The sequence below is a fragment of the Theropithecus gelada genome, chromosome 13 (genome assembly GCF_003255815.1).
Source record: "Theropithecus gelada isolate Dixy chromosome 13, Tgel_1.0, whole genome shotgun sequence".
NCBI classification, from domain to species: domain Eukaryota; kingdom Metazoa; phylum Chordata; class Mammalia; order Primates; family Cercopithecidae; genus Theropithecus; species Theropithecus gelada.
This window is the reverse complement of record NC_037681.1, coordinates 49583724-49598393: the sequence shown is the minus strand read 5'-3', so window position 1 is coordinate 49598393 and position 14670 is coordinate 49583724. Positions and strand designations below refer to the sequence as shown.

Genomic DNA, 14670 nt, shown 5'->3' with positions numbered 1-14670 from the left:
GAATGGGCAGCATGATGCTTACCACTCAACCACAGCAGGAGTGGGGAGGTTGAGGACTTCATTTTGGGCAGAAGTTTTCCAAGCAAACCACATCTTCAGGTGGAGATGACTTTTTTATGCAGCCTGACCAGGCCCCAGAAACCTGGGGAAGCGAGCAGGTCAGAGTTGGGGCCCATCCACACTGCTGTCCCCAGACGACAGGAAGCCGCCACATCGTCCCCTACCCAGGTTCACTGAGCTAAATAATGCTGCCTCCTCTTACCTTTCACCAATAAGCCTTCCTTTTCCTCAGCCTTTTAATTATCGTTATCACCTTGTCCATTCCTAATGGATCAGGAGGGAGTGTTTGGCTGAGGGTCTGGGAATTCGGAGGGGCGAATAGCTTCTCACACCCTTCTCTTTGTGCTTCCCAGCAGCACACTGGGGAGGAAATGACCTCTAAGAGGGGATGTGCAAGGGTTTGGACCATAGCCAGCCACTGACTGGCTGTGTGGCCTCAGATGAGTTACTTAGTGCCTCTGAGCCTCAGTTTCCTCATTTGTCAAATGAGATTAATAACATTTGTTGTTTATGGCTATCGGGTGATGCCGTGTGCCTGTGAGCGTGCGTTGTGCCTGGTACATTGGAGGATGCTGGTAATCAGCCCACAGCCCTCTCCAGACCTACAGCCCTCAGCTTCCCACTCCATCCACCTGCTGCAGCCAGACATACCAGAGGCTCCCTGCTTCTTCACTTCTGTTCACACTAGCGCCAATTCCCACTAGCCCCAATTCCCACCACCTCTTTCTGTTTGTCTCAGAGCCCTACCCATCTGCAAGCTCCACATGAAGCCAACATCAGCTTCCTCACCCCATCCTCACACCCCAGAACCACCTGTTGCAGTCCCCCATCTCCCTCCTGGCCCTAAGCACCTGACGACCCTTACTTTGGCCAGAGATTCGCAGCTTCCCCGGGGCTTTCACCCATGAGCTCCTTGTGTTGGACTATTGTGTTGTTTGGAATGAAAACGATTCTTCTCTTACTAGGGAAGGGGCTGGGGTTCAGAGAGGGCACAGGGGCAGGAAATGGCCCCATCTGATCAGGGAGCCCCGGAGCCCTCCACTTCGCCTCCTGAACGTAGCCACCCTATGGGGAGACTTCTCTTTTCATCATGAAGATCATCTCCCCAGTTTCTTTGTGAGCTCTTGAAGAGCCTGGAGCTGTCTCAGGTCCACAAAGCCTTACACCCCTCCCAACATTCAATAAACTCCCATCAGTGCCCAGGCACCCACCAGGGCAGTGGGCACTAGACTCTCCATTTGCATTTCATGAAGACCTCAGTTCCTTGCCTGCCATGTTCGCAAAAAGCCTGTGCAGAAGGGCCGTGGGCTCTGCCTTGCGAGAGCTCTGGGAGCCCCCTCACACACTGGGAAGAAGGGACATTTCCTGGAGCTGTAGATAAAGGAGCTACCGTGCGTGCACATGGGCAAAACTGCCCTGCATCTCTTCCTGGTTTTTCATAAAAGACCTTGGATCTGAATACACATGGATGTGAAAGTCTCCTGAGTCCTGTACCCTGGCAGCTGGTCTCTGGGGACCCATTTGTTAGCTGGTGCGCTAGCTGTCTTCAAGACATGCCGCTCTTCTGATATACTACAGAAGAGAGTTCTTTTTTTCCCCATCCTTGCTTAACTTCATTGCCGCAACCTAAGAGGCAGCAGAAATCATCTCCCATCCCCACACTCTGTTTTTATTTTCATCCTGATGGGTTGTTTGTTGTCTGCACACACATTGCTCCAGAAGGAATTACTGGCGGGATGGGAATAGACAGTCGGCTCATACACACTGCTTTCCTCAATCATTCTGTGTGGAACCTCCTTGTTTCCAGACCCCATGGAGAGACTTTACAACTTTGTACCAAGTCAATTATGGCTACTACCATCATTAATAATAATAATAATAAGTAATACTTATTGAGTGCTTATTAGCCACAATTCTAAGACCACATGTCTTAATTTCTTTAATCCTCATAACACATGTAGGCTAGGAGGCAAGTTCACTTATTATCCCCATATTATAGATGAGGAATAGGGAAGTTACTTGTCTAAGGTCACATGAGTCTATTGATCTGGGACAAGGAGAGAAAACCATAAAGAGGAAATCCTAGGTATTCAGAAAGTCATCACCCCAATATGCCACATTCATATAGTCTTCTCTTTCTCTGCTGTTTCCCTCTCTCTCTCCCCTCTTTCTCTCCCTTCTTCCCTCTCTCCTCCGTGCCCTTTTCCTCTCTTTCTCTCTTGCACCCTTTACTAGTCTTTAACCTTCCTAGTTCTGTGACTGAGGTAACTCCCTCTCCCTCTCTAAACTTGACCATCCTCTCCTGAAGATGGGGAGAGGAATCCCTTTCTGCAGGGACTGATATGGGGGAGAACCCTCAGACCATGACGGGGATGTGCTCAGCCCACTGGAAGCTGCTGGGTTGGCAGGAATGGGGAGAGTCTTCATACCACAGCAGGAGCCGACATTCTTTGTCCCATTACAGCATCTCGGGCTACGGAGCTGCTGGCGGGAAAGGCGGGAAGAATACCATGATGCGGTCCCACGGCGTGTCTGTGCTGGGCATCTTCAACCTGGAGAAAGACGACACGCTGTACATCCTGGTTGGGCAGCAGGGAGAGGACGCCTGCCCCAGTGTAAGTGCCCAGAGCAGGGGTTTCTCATCTGCACTCTCTCAGGCTCCGGGGAGGCCTCTTGGAGGCACCAGCACTCAACACCCTCCTCCTGGAAGTTCATACCAGGAGAATGAGACAGCAAAGGGTAATTAAACAGCAGTCATGCAAACTCCCAGCACCCCAGTGGTTCACCTCTTGCCTGTGCTGGGGGGAGGCAGGACCTGGCAGGGCTGGCCATCCTAGCAGGAACTCAGCACCCTGCAGGGTGAATCTCCTGGTTGGGTCAGGCCCCACCCTCCCTCACCTGAATCACAGCTTTTGCTTGGGAAAAGGGGCTGAGGCATGTTCTAGCACCCAGGAGCCCCGGATCCTTCTCCAGAGACTTATATGAGAGCATCCTTGGCAGAGAGATGTGGGAAGAGGGGCTCCCGAGAAAGCAGTTTACTTCCACAAAATAAATTCAGGGCTCCTAAGAGCCAGGCTCTGGACCAGGAGCTGAAGAAGCATGAAAAGTAGAGTTCAGCCTTTCCCTTCTGCCCCTTCGGGGTTAAGGCGAAACGATAGGAGTAAGCTTAGCTAGTGCAACCTTTTGCATAAAAAATGTCTCAACTCCAACTTTTATTTAGCAACTATAATTGGGACTTTCCAACCTAATATAATATATTAAGCCATTAAATTGCAGGCTGCTGTAATTTTCACAGGAATTTATTGAGTGCTAATGTAATTCTTTCATCTAAGCAGAAAGATTGCATTATCTTCTGCAACGGACTTTCACTTGATTGGACTGTAATCAGTTACGTCTTTTCACAGGACCGCGTCTTTTTTAAAAATTCAATTGAAATCTAGTTGTTCCTCGGGGTTGCTGCACTTTATTATTTTTATTAATCAACCTACTAGCTTTCAAAAGTTGTGGACGCACAGGAAGTTCCCAAGCAGGCGGGAGGAGGCGATTCTCGGCTAGGGACAGAGGGCAGCTCCCTCTGCTGGTCGGGCAAGGCATAGCGGGGGCCTGTGGGGAGAGTAACTTGTCTTCCCTGTGGCTTCACACCTCCACCCCTGAGCAGGCATTTGGAAAGGGGGGAAAATGGCCCTTGTCAGGCACTACCTCCATCTCCAGTTCTCCCTAGGCAGAAAAAATGGTGTCTAGACACAATTCTCAAGAGAATGAAGGGGACTCTAAGAATTAAACTGCAGGGGCCGGGTGCAGTGGCTCATACCTGTAATCCCAGCACATTGGAAGGCCAAAGCGGGAGGATCACTTGAGGTCAGAAGTTCAAGACCAGCCTGGCCAACACAGTGAAACCATGTATATACTTAAAATACAAAAATTAGCCAAGCTAGTGGCGCACACCTGTAGTCTCAGCTATTTGGGAGTCTGAGGCACAAGAATCACTTGAACCCGGGAGGCAGAGGTTGCAGTGAGTCAAGATCATACCACCGCACTCTAGCCTGGGCAACAGAGCAAGACTCTGTCACAAAAATAAATAAAAATAAAAAATAATTAAACTGCCGGATGTGGCAGCTTTGCTGGTTCAACTGCACATCTTTGGGGGCAGTGGGGAGTTGCCCTTCTATGTACCTGGCCACGCTGGAGCTCCTGTGCTGGAAATGGGCTCCAGCTCCTGCTAGAATCCTCCTCCCTGCCCTTAACTGCAACACATGTGCTCACACACAGCCCTCAGCCCTTTTCTTCTCCAGTTCCGTCCAAACCTCCCCTGGTGGCATGAGTCTAAATCAGGCTTTCTCAACAGTGGCATTATTGGCATTTTGGAGCAGGTAATTCTTTGTGGCTAGAGGTGGGAGTCTGTCCTGTGTATTACAGGATGTTTAGCAGCATCCTTATCCTCTGCTCACTTGGCGCCAGTAACAGCCCCCAGAAATGACAATCACAAAAGCCTCCAGACATTTCCAAATGTCCCCTAGGCCGCCGAGTCTGTTCTAAATGTTAAATCCCACCATTACCATCCCCTGCAAGACAGATATTATGAAGAGCCAGCCCACAATCCAGACAGCACTCAATTCATTCAAATGTATTTAACCAATATTTATTGAGCATCTACTTTGTGCCATCCCTGTTACAGGAACTTGGGATATATTGGTGAACAAAAGAAAAATCTTAGCTTTCAAGGAACTTACATTTGAGGAGAGGGAAGGGGGAATATCTGGGGAAACAGTGACCCCAGCAAAGGCCACGTCCCAGAGGTTCGTCGATGCTCAAGGAACACTCAGGCTAGAGGAGAGGGAGCAAAAGGAAGGGTAGGTAAGAGATGAGGCAGAGGTAATAGGACTGGATCAGGCCACTTTAAGACATGTTGGAGCCATAGGAGGGTTTTGAGGCAAATGGTGACATAATGTGGTATGTTTATTAAAAAGCTCACTCTGGCTGCAATGTGAAGAATCTACCATTGAAGAATCTATGGACACAGGGGAAGGGTCAAGACAGTGAATTCGAAGGCTATGGCATTAATCCTGGCAAGAGATGATGATGGCTTAGACTAGGATTGTAACAGTGGAGGGGATGAAAAGTGGTTGAATCCTGGGCGTAATTTCAAAGTCAAATCCAAAAGGATTTTCTGCCAGATTGAATGAGAAATTAAGAGAAAGAAAAGAGTCAAGGATGACTCCAAAAGTTGTGCCTGAGCCACTGGAAGAAGGGAGCTGCCATCACGTGACTTAGGGAACACTGTGGAAGGAGCAAATTTGGGGGTAAGATCAGGAGTTCAATATCAGACATGCTGAGTTGTAGAGGCCTGGTAGACAGCCACAGGCAGACAGGTGGATGATGGGAACCAGGCCACTGGAGTTCAGGAGAGAGGTCCAGGCTGGGGATATAAATAGATATAAATATGGGAGAAATTAGCATAAAGTTGAGACAGGATGAGATTGCCTAGGATGCAGTACAGATAGAGAAGAAAGCAAGGACTGAACTTAAGGGACCCTCAACATTTAGAGGTCAGGAAAAGAAGAGGAACCAGCAAAGGGGGACGAAAAAGAGGAACCAGGGAGGTAGGAGAGGATACAAGAGGATGGGGAGTCCTGGAAGTCAAGTGAGGAAAGGGCAGCAGCTCCTCCGAACGCTGCTACTGGTCCAGCAAGAGCCTTGACCGCTCCCCATCCCCACCTGATCTAAAGGAGACACCAGAAGCAGGGGCAGGGTGATGAGCATGGGTCCAGACTCTAACTACAGGAAAGCCCATCCTCAAGCCCCACTGCTCTCTCCTCCCTATCCCAGCAATCTCCAGATCTGTTCACGAGGGGAGGGCATCCCATAGGTCCCACTGCTGCCCACCAGCCAAGAGAGGAGATGGAGCAGAGGCTGAGGGGGTGGACCTTCTTAGCACCGCTGGTTCAGACTGGGCAGCCCCTCCATCTCCAGATGAGGAGACAAGTCCAGGGAGGCGGGGTGCCTCACCTAGTATAGCCCAGCAAATCTCTGGCAGAGCCATCAAGAACCCAGACTGAGCAGGGTGTGATGGCTCATGCCTATAATCCCACACTTTGAGAATGCTGAGTCAGGATAATCACTTAGTTAGAAACTAGCCTGGGCAACATAGCAATACCCTGTCTCAAAAAAATAAATAAATAAATTAGTCAAGCATGGTAGTTCGTACCTGTACTCCCAGCTACTCAGGAGGCTGAGGCAAGAGAACTACTTGAAGCCAGGAGTCAGAGACCAGTCTGGGCAACATAGCAAGACCCTGTGTCTAAAAAAAAGAAAAAAGAAAAATTAGTCAAGCCTGGTAGCTTGTGCCTGTAGTCCCAGCTACTCCAGAGACTAAGGCAGGATGATTACTTGAGCCCAGGAGTTCGTGGCTCCAGTGAGCTATGATCCCGCCGCTGCACTCCAGCCTGGGTGACAGAGTGAGACCCTGTCTCCAAAAAAAAAAAAAAAAAAGAACCCAGACTGGACCCCGAATCCTGCACTCTGCCCAGCTGACAGCTCATCCCCAAGGCCAACCCTCAGGGCACATTCCTTGCAACTCATGCCTGTGCCAGGTGGCAGTGAGCAGGCTCCTCCCAGGAGTCTCCCCCCAGGCCGGGACATAGCTGCACATATGTACGGGAAATGCCAGATCTCTACAACAGCAATTCAGAGCCTTCCACCCACACAAAATCCACTCTAAGAAATATCAAATTATTTCCATCATTAAATCCAAAATGCCATGGAACAAATTGCTTCTCGGCTATTTATCTGGAAATTTCTGTAGTACTCATTGCCGGCACCCCTGAGTGCTTTAGCCTAAGAAGTGGCTCAAGAAGAATGGCTGCATCCACTGGCTGGTTATGAAGCAGCATCGATGGAAATGTGATGTTTTACTGGCTTTTTTTCTATTAAGTGAAAGAAAAGTCACTTTCCTCCGAGGTCAGGCTGATGTTTGAAGAATTTGTCTGAGCTGTGGTGGCCGACAAGCAGGCGTGGCTGTTTTTGAAGCACCATCCTCCTTCTTCAGGGATTCCAGGATTCTGTTACAGAAATCTCCAGCACAATCTTGAGGGCTCTCTCATACCTTAGCCCCAACCAGGAGCATATGTGGGCCCAGAAGTGAATCTAAATTAGAACAGCAGCTGGCCGGGCACAGTGGCTCACACCTGTAATCCCAGCACTTTGGGAGGCCAAGGCGGGCAGATCACCTGAGGTCAGGCGTTCAAGACCAGCCTGGCCAACATGGCAAAACCCCTCCTCTACTAAAAATACAAAAATTAGCGGGGCATGGTGGTGCGCACCTGTAGTCACAGCTGCTCAGGAGGCTGAGACACCAGAATTGTTTGAACCCGGGAGGCAGAAGTTGCAGTGGGCCGAGATCGTGCCATTGCATGGAGTAAGACTCTGTCTCAAAAAACAGATAAGAATAGCAGCCATTTACTCAGTTCCCACTGTACATGAGGCGCTCCACTAGACGCCTTACTTGTACTACCCTCAGTAAATGCCACAATGACCTGTGTTGTCTTTATTCCCAGCCACACTGGAGCATGAGAGATCAAGGGCCCCTGTCACGGTTTCCCGGGGTGGGTGGAGAATCCAGACTACCTGATTGCAGGGCTCACTCTACAAGGCAAGCAGAGGGCTGTGCCAGGGATTCCAGAGGGAAGAAATGGAACAGTAGCTAGGAGGAATGAGATGTCCAAAAGGGAGAACTGATTTTCCCAGAGAAGAACTGGGAATAAAACTTGAGTCTGGCCTTTGTGGTTTTTTTCTCTCCTCCTGATGCTTCAGAGCTGTGACTTCTCAGAAAACCTCGATGGCTTTCAGTGAGAGAATGGCTGTCGTAGAGAATGAAGTCCACGGGCCGGGCGCGGTGGCTCAAGCCTGTAATCCCAGCACTTTGGGAGGCCGAAACGGGTGGATCACGAGGTCAGGAGATCGAGACCATCCTGGCTAACACGGTGAAACCGTGAAACCCCGTCTCTACTAAAAAATACAAAAAACTAGCCGGGCAAGGTGGCAGGTGCCTGTAGTCCCAGCTACTCGGGAGGCTGAGGCAGGAGAACGGCGTGAACCCGGGAGGCGGAGCTTGCAGTGAGCTGAGATCGGCCACTGCACTCCAGCCTGGGCCACAGAGCGAGACTCCGTCTCAAAAAAAATAAAAAATAAAAAATAAATAAATAAATAAATAAATAAATAAAAATTTTAAAAAAAAAAAAAGAGAGAATGAAGTCCACTCCTCGCAGTGCCTTCAAGGCCTCTAGCCACGATCAGACTGTTCAGTTCAATTCTCTCTACCCACCTAATTTACACTCCCTCCAGCCCCATCTCACCACATACGGCTTTCCCATTCTTTCTCGGATCTCTTCATCCCACAGGATGGAAACAGGTCATCCTGGACAATCTCTCTGTCCTGATAGACTTCTGGACCAAAGAGACCCTTGTGCTTTTCCCCCACACACCCCACTTACCCACTTCCCTCCGGGCTCATGCCACTCTTTGTTCTTGCAATGACATAACTTTGCCCTACTCTCTGTGAAAAACAAACAAACAAAACAAACAAAAAAAAAAACCTCCCTATCCTTCAAGGCTCAACTAAAAGTTGCCTCCTACAGGCAGTCCTCACAGCAGTAAAGCCTTGCTCTCTCGCTCCCAGTTTCTCCTAGCATTTTCTGTCTAAGCCATCCTTGTAGTCCTTCCCTAACACTGCCCGTAGGGACAGTTATTAGTGTATTTTTCTGCCTCCTAAACTCAACTGTAAATTTTTTTGAGAGAGAGTCAGATCCTAGCCGGGCGCGGTAGCTCGCGCCTGTAATCCCAGCACTTTGGGAGGCTGAGGTGGGCGGATCATGAGGTCAGGAGTTCGAGATGAGCCTGGCCAGCATGGTGAAACCCCGTCTCCACTAAAAATACAAAAAATTAGCTGGGCATAGTGGCGTGCGCTTGTAGTCCCAGCTACTCGGGAGGCAGAGGCAGGAGAATTGGTTGAACCCAGCAGGCAGAGGTTGCAGCGAGCTGAGGTCACGCCACTGCACTCCAGTCTGGGTGCCAGAGTGAGACTCCATCTCAAAAAAAAAAAAAAAAAGAGTCAGATCCTGTTTTTAAGCCTAGAAGTTCTGTCTGCTGCAAAGTGGAGAACTCCGGTTTGGCCACAAACCTAACGTGCTTTTTGTTTCTACAGACAAACCAGTTAATCCAGAAAGTCTGCATTGGAGAGAACAATGTGATAGAAGAAGAAATCCGTGTGAACAGAAGCGTGCATGAGTGGGCAGGAGGAGGAGGAGGAGGGGGTGGAGCCACCTACGTATTTAAGGTAAGGTCTACACCGCCAGATTTCCACCAGGTTTCTGTGAATCTGCGATGTTAGAGCCTCATGACAGCCCTGGGACAGAAACACCTCAGATGCTCTTATCCCCATTTAAAGATGAGCAGGGCCAGGTGCAGTAGCTCATTCCTGTAGTCCTAGCATTTTGGGAGGCTGAAGCAGGAGGATCGCTTGAGGTCAGGAATTCGTGATCAGCTTGGACAACATAGCAAAACCTTGTCTCTACCAAAAAAAAATTTAAAAATTAGTCACTTGTGGTGGCTTGCACCTGTAGTCACAGCTACTTGGGAGGCTGAGGCAGGAGGATCCCTTGAGCCCAGGAGTTCAAGGCTACAGTGAGCTGTGATCACGCCACAGCACTCCAGCCTGAGCAACAGAGCAAGACCCTGTCTCTAAAACCAATAAAAGAATTAAAAAATAGAGATGAGCAGACTGAGATCCAGAGCGATATAGATTCTGTCTGTCCAGGAAAGGGTAGACTCTTCTCTTACTGATACAGCAGCCCAATTTCACCATGCACAGCCTATGCCATCCTACTTTCAGAGGGTCCTACTGTGCCCTCCTGGACCAGCTCTCTGTCCTAAGGTAGATTTTTCTGACATCATCACAGCCAGGCCAGAAACTGAAGACCGAGGCCACCTGCTAGGTCCTCCCACAGGACTGTGATGCTGAGGGCTTAATCTTGAATCTTTGGGGGCCAGAGTCAGAGACCCCTAAGAATGAGGGAGAGAGAGTACAGAGAGACCTGCTTCTAATCACCAGCATCCAGACCTCTGAGGCCAGTCTGAGGAGCTTCAGGAAAGGGGCTGGAGGAAGTGGAGGAAGCAGCCTCTGAGATCAACCCGCACCTCCTGGTATACATATTTTGCTTTTGGTGTATAGGTTTTGCTTCTCTGGTTGAACCCTGACTGATAGAGAAGCTTGTGGAGTTGATGGGCTATTGTAACAAGGGTTCACAGCCCGCAAACCACCTCAGACCACTGAGAGGTCACCAGGTCACCCCACTGCCCAGCAAACCCTCAGTCAGGCTGAGTTAACCAGGGCTTGGGGGCTCCATGGGGAAGCACAGCTGGGTTTTTCAATGTCTCAACGTCTCCCCGGTCAGATGAAGGATGGAGTGCCGGTGCCCCTGATCATTGCAGCTGGAGGTGGCGGCAGGGCCTATGGGGCCAAGACAGACACGTTCCACCCAGAGAGACTGGAGAATAACTCCTCGGTTCTAGGGCTGAACGGCAATTCCGGAGCCGCAGGTAAAGCGCCGCAAGCATGCCCTCTCCCGGAACCTCTCCCAGGCTTTCAGCTGGGCCCTGATGCCATCGCATGCCTGAGGGCATCTCAGTCACTGGCACCTGGGATGCTGGGAGCTCTGGATATTGGTCCCAATATCCAGGGAGGGAGGGCAGGCAGCACCCTGGGAGCCCTGTAGGCCGTCCTGCTGACCTGGAGCTTGGACTTATAGAAGGTTACTGAGAAAGTGAGGCAGGGAGCAGCCGTCAATCAGCCAGCTGACCCTCCCTGGGTTTTACCAACATGCAAGTGTTAGAGCCTCCCCTGGATATTCCTTCTTCCTCCAGGGGCAGATGGGCCCCCCAGTTAAGATGTGAGCAGATGAAAAAATTCTGGGCAATGTCAGGCCCCCTAGACCCCTATGGTACAGACCTCCAGGCCCAGGGCTGCCAGACCCAAGCATACGCCACTGGAAAATCTCCTTCTTGACTCTCCACGGCTGAGCTCTCTTCCTTCATTAGTGGGAGCCAGAAGCACAAAAATGCGAGACAGGCAGGGAAGAGAGTATCAATTCCCTGATTCCTCTAAAGTCAGCCACCCCTAAAGACAGAAAATGCAATTCCTTTTTGTATTTTCTCTTCCACACAATCAGACTGTGGGAGGATCTTAGAAGGCATTTAAGATTTGGGATTAATTAAAACAAATGTGCAAACTGTCTCTCAATTGAGAACAGCTAGAGATAGAAGAGTAGAAACAGTCATGGGTCCACCATGAGGTTCTCCAGTGACGTTCACAGCACCCCTACCGAGGCCCAGCACCTGAGAAACCCTGAAGCACCTCCGCCTCTGTTGCACATGTGCTGTCAAAACAACCCTGCAGGCTTCCAGGCAGATACCATTCCTGTTTTACAGGAGAGCCAATGGGCTCACCAAGGCCTGATGACTCTTTTTTTTCTCAACATGGTCGAGCTGTTTAGTGATGGAGACAATTTTGTTCGTTCGTTTGTTTGTTTGTTTTTGCGACGGAGTCTTGTTCTGTCGCCAGGCTGGAGCGCAGTGGCACGGTCTCGACTCACTGCCACCTCTGACTCATGGGTTCAAGCGATTCTTCTGCCTCAGCCTCCAGAGCAGCTGGGATTACAGGCACGCACCACCACGCCCAGCTAATTTTTGTATTTTTAGTAGAGATGGGGTTTCATCATGTTGATCAGGCTGGTCTCGATCTCTTGACCTCAAGTGATCTGCCTGCCTCGGCCTCCCAAAGTGCTGGGATTACACACGTGAGCCACTGCGTCTGGCCAGACTCAGTTCGTATTTTTAAAACACCGTTGTTCTGATTTTTATATGGGTTATTTTCCTTTCCACACATTTGCTCGAAGGCTGCAAGATGGGTGTGGGGTCAGAAACCTCCTCAGCTGGGGGCTGAGCAGGATCAAAGCACAGCACATGATCTCCACCATCTCGTTCTGATTTATTTATTATGCACTTGCTCACAGCCCTACACAAACACCAGAGCCAACTTCTGGCCCCTATGGCGCCTAAGGGGCCTTCCCTCTGCCACATGACAACCGCCTTGACAGGCCCACACCCTCCTCTGAGAGCAGAAGGGAGGACAGCGAAACCCAAGCTCAGCACCCACCCCTGCAGGTCTCATGGCTGACAAAGTCCCCGCAGCTTGCCTGATGGCCTTGCCTCAGCTCTGCTTGTCCCCATTCTAGATTCAAGCTTGTTCCTGACCTCAGCTTCATTTTCAAAACCTGGCTTCCTCTTTCTAGCAAGACAGTTATCCCACCTACAGGTCCCTCTGGGTCCCAAGGAATCTCGGCCACAAGTGCTTCCAGAAACCCTGCCAGGCCGGTTCACCCGCAGGGCTCCGGCAGACACACACACTGCTGTTTCCACCTTCCCCCGTCAATGTCCAGGTCCCCGCCACACATCATCGCTGCAGCAGAAAGGGTTTTAGGGTTTTTAGGATACAGTCGCCCTTTCCTATCCATCAGTTCTGTGTTCGTTGGATTCAACCAACCACAGATCAAAAATATTCAAAAAAAAAAAAAAAGATGATTGTGTCTTTACTGAACATGTACAGACTTATTCCCTAAACAATACAATAGCTATTACATAGGATTTACCCTGTATTGGGTATTATATGTAATCTAGAGATGATTTTTTTTATGGGAGAATGTGCAAATACCATGCCACTTTATATAAAGGGACATTTATTTTGGTGTGATGGAGGGATCCTGGAACCAATCCTCCACAGATACTGAGGGACAACTGTAGATGTCTGTTCAAATGTCCTATGGAACAGTAGGGATAGGGGATGTCCTGGAATCTCAAAGGTTAGCAGAAGAGATTTCTTGTGGTCAACCTGTGGCTACACTCAACCTCGGCTCTGTAGATAGCTTCCTTTGCAAGAGCCCAAAGCAGCCCCAGTCATTGGGAAGCACAGCCCTGAGGCTGCCTTTGTTGCCAGGGCATCGTCCACCACCGACCAGGGCTTCTGCTCCTGACCTTGGAGCGGTTCCTGAGAGCCTGGCCCTGGAGAACCTCTAAGCAGGCTGAGCCGAGGTGTGAGGCTGTCTGCACGCATGTGTTCTGCCTCTCAAGCCCCTGACACTCCTCACCCCTGGCAGTTTGTGGAGCATTTCATACACTCGCTGTCTCCTTTGATCTTACATCAATCCCATGAGCTGGATCTTATTATCCCCAAGCTACAAGTGAAGAAACACAGGCTCAGAATGGGCATTCTTGCCCATGGTTTCATAGACAGCAGTGGGCTCTGTGGTGCCTAGTCCAGGATTCCTGCAAGGAACTTTAGTGCAGGGTTTTGACATTTGGCTGCTCAAAGACTGATGAGTCCCATTTCTTGTTAGGATGGGAGGCAGTTAATGAAATGAAGGTCCAGCACTATGGGGCTTGGCTGACATGATGAGAAGATAGAGGAACGAGTTTAGTCACCATGCTGCCTGTCTGCCCACGTCCCCCAATCCTTAACCAAGCACAGCCCCTCCTTTTGAGCCAGAGAGGACTGGCAGGAAGCAGGGGTACAAGGCACGCTCTCATCTGGGTGTACTCAGCTGTGGCCAAACAGGTCTCCCTAGGGCAAGCAGCCTCCTGGTTTTCCTACTGTGGTTTTCCTACTGAAGATGGGCCCTGGAAGCTGGAGCTGGTGCAGGCGCCCTCCAAGGCGTCCTGCATCCTTCTGGCCGGCATCCTCATGCGGGTTCCCTATCTCTTCCCGCAGGTGGTGGAGGTGGCTGGAATGATAACACTTCCTTGCTCTGGGCCGGAAAATCTTTGCTGGAGGGTGCCACCGGAGGACATTCCTGCCCCCAGGCCATGAAGAAGTGGGGGTGGGAGACAAGAGGGGGTTTCGGAGGGGGTGGAGGGGGGTGCTCCTCAGGTGGAGGAGGCGGAGGATATATAGGTAAAGATGATTCGTGTTCAAGGTGTCACTCCCCCCCCTTAGTCCTAGGCTCCTCACCTCCCTGCCCTCTCCCGGCCCTCCCCTGGCCTGCCCAAGTGTGGACTGTGATGTGACTGCACGCCTCCCTCTCTGCCTGGCTGGACCTGCCAGAGGCAGGGTGTTGGCTCTCGAGCCAGCATCCTGCCTCCAGGCTTCCTCAGCGACAACATCAAGATCCCATGTGATTCTTGATCTCCCCCAAAGTCGATGATAAAGAGGCTTTGGCTTTCCAGACTAGTCTCTGAGTCACCCGTAAGGACTCCCTCAGCCTCCCTTGGATGACCTGGCCAAGCCAGCTCCTGAAGGGGCTGGTTTGTGGTTTCATGGACTCCTCACTCCTGCTCCCTACCCCAGCCCACCAGCTTCCTGAAAGGCGCTGCTGTTCCTGCTGACGGGAGCTACTCCCAAGGGCAACTGCAGGCAGGCTTAGCCCAGCCCTTCAGCAAGCAGCCGGCCATTGACCCCAGCTGCTTCATCTGGGCTTCAGAGCACAGTCAGCAGAGCCTTCTGAAGCTGAGAGGCTGGGAGATGATGGCTCCCCGCTCCCCACAGATTAGGACGAATGCATGCAT

The 14670-nt window shown here is 50.6% G+C and overlaps 1 protein-coding gene across 1 annotated transcript in view; it reads left to right on the top strand.

Annotated features, from left to right (window-relative positions):
• Positions 1-14670, top strand: part of ALK (ALK receptor tyrosine kinase) — a 715534-nt gene that overhangs the window by 690516 nt on the left and 10348 nt on the right. The window contains exons 13-16 of the mRNA XM_025353516.1: positions 2525-2675; positions 9260-9391; positions 10509-10653; positions 13877-14059. Coding sequence (XP_025209301.1) covers positions 2525-2675; positions 9260-9391; positions 10509-10653; positions 13877-14059 — 611 coding nt within the window. The remainder of the gene's footprint in view (positions 1-2524; positions 2676-9259; positions 9392-10508; positions 10654-13876; positions 14060-14670) is intronic.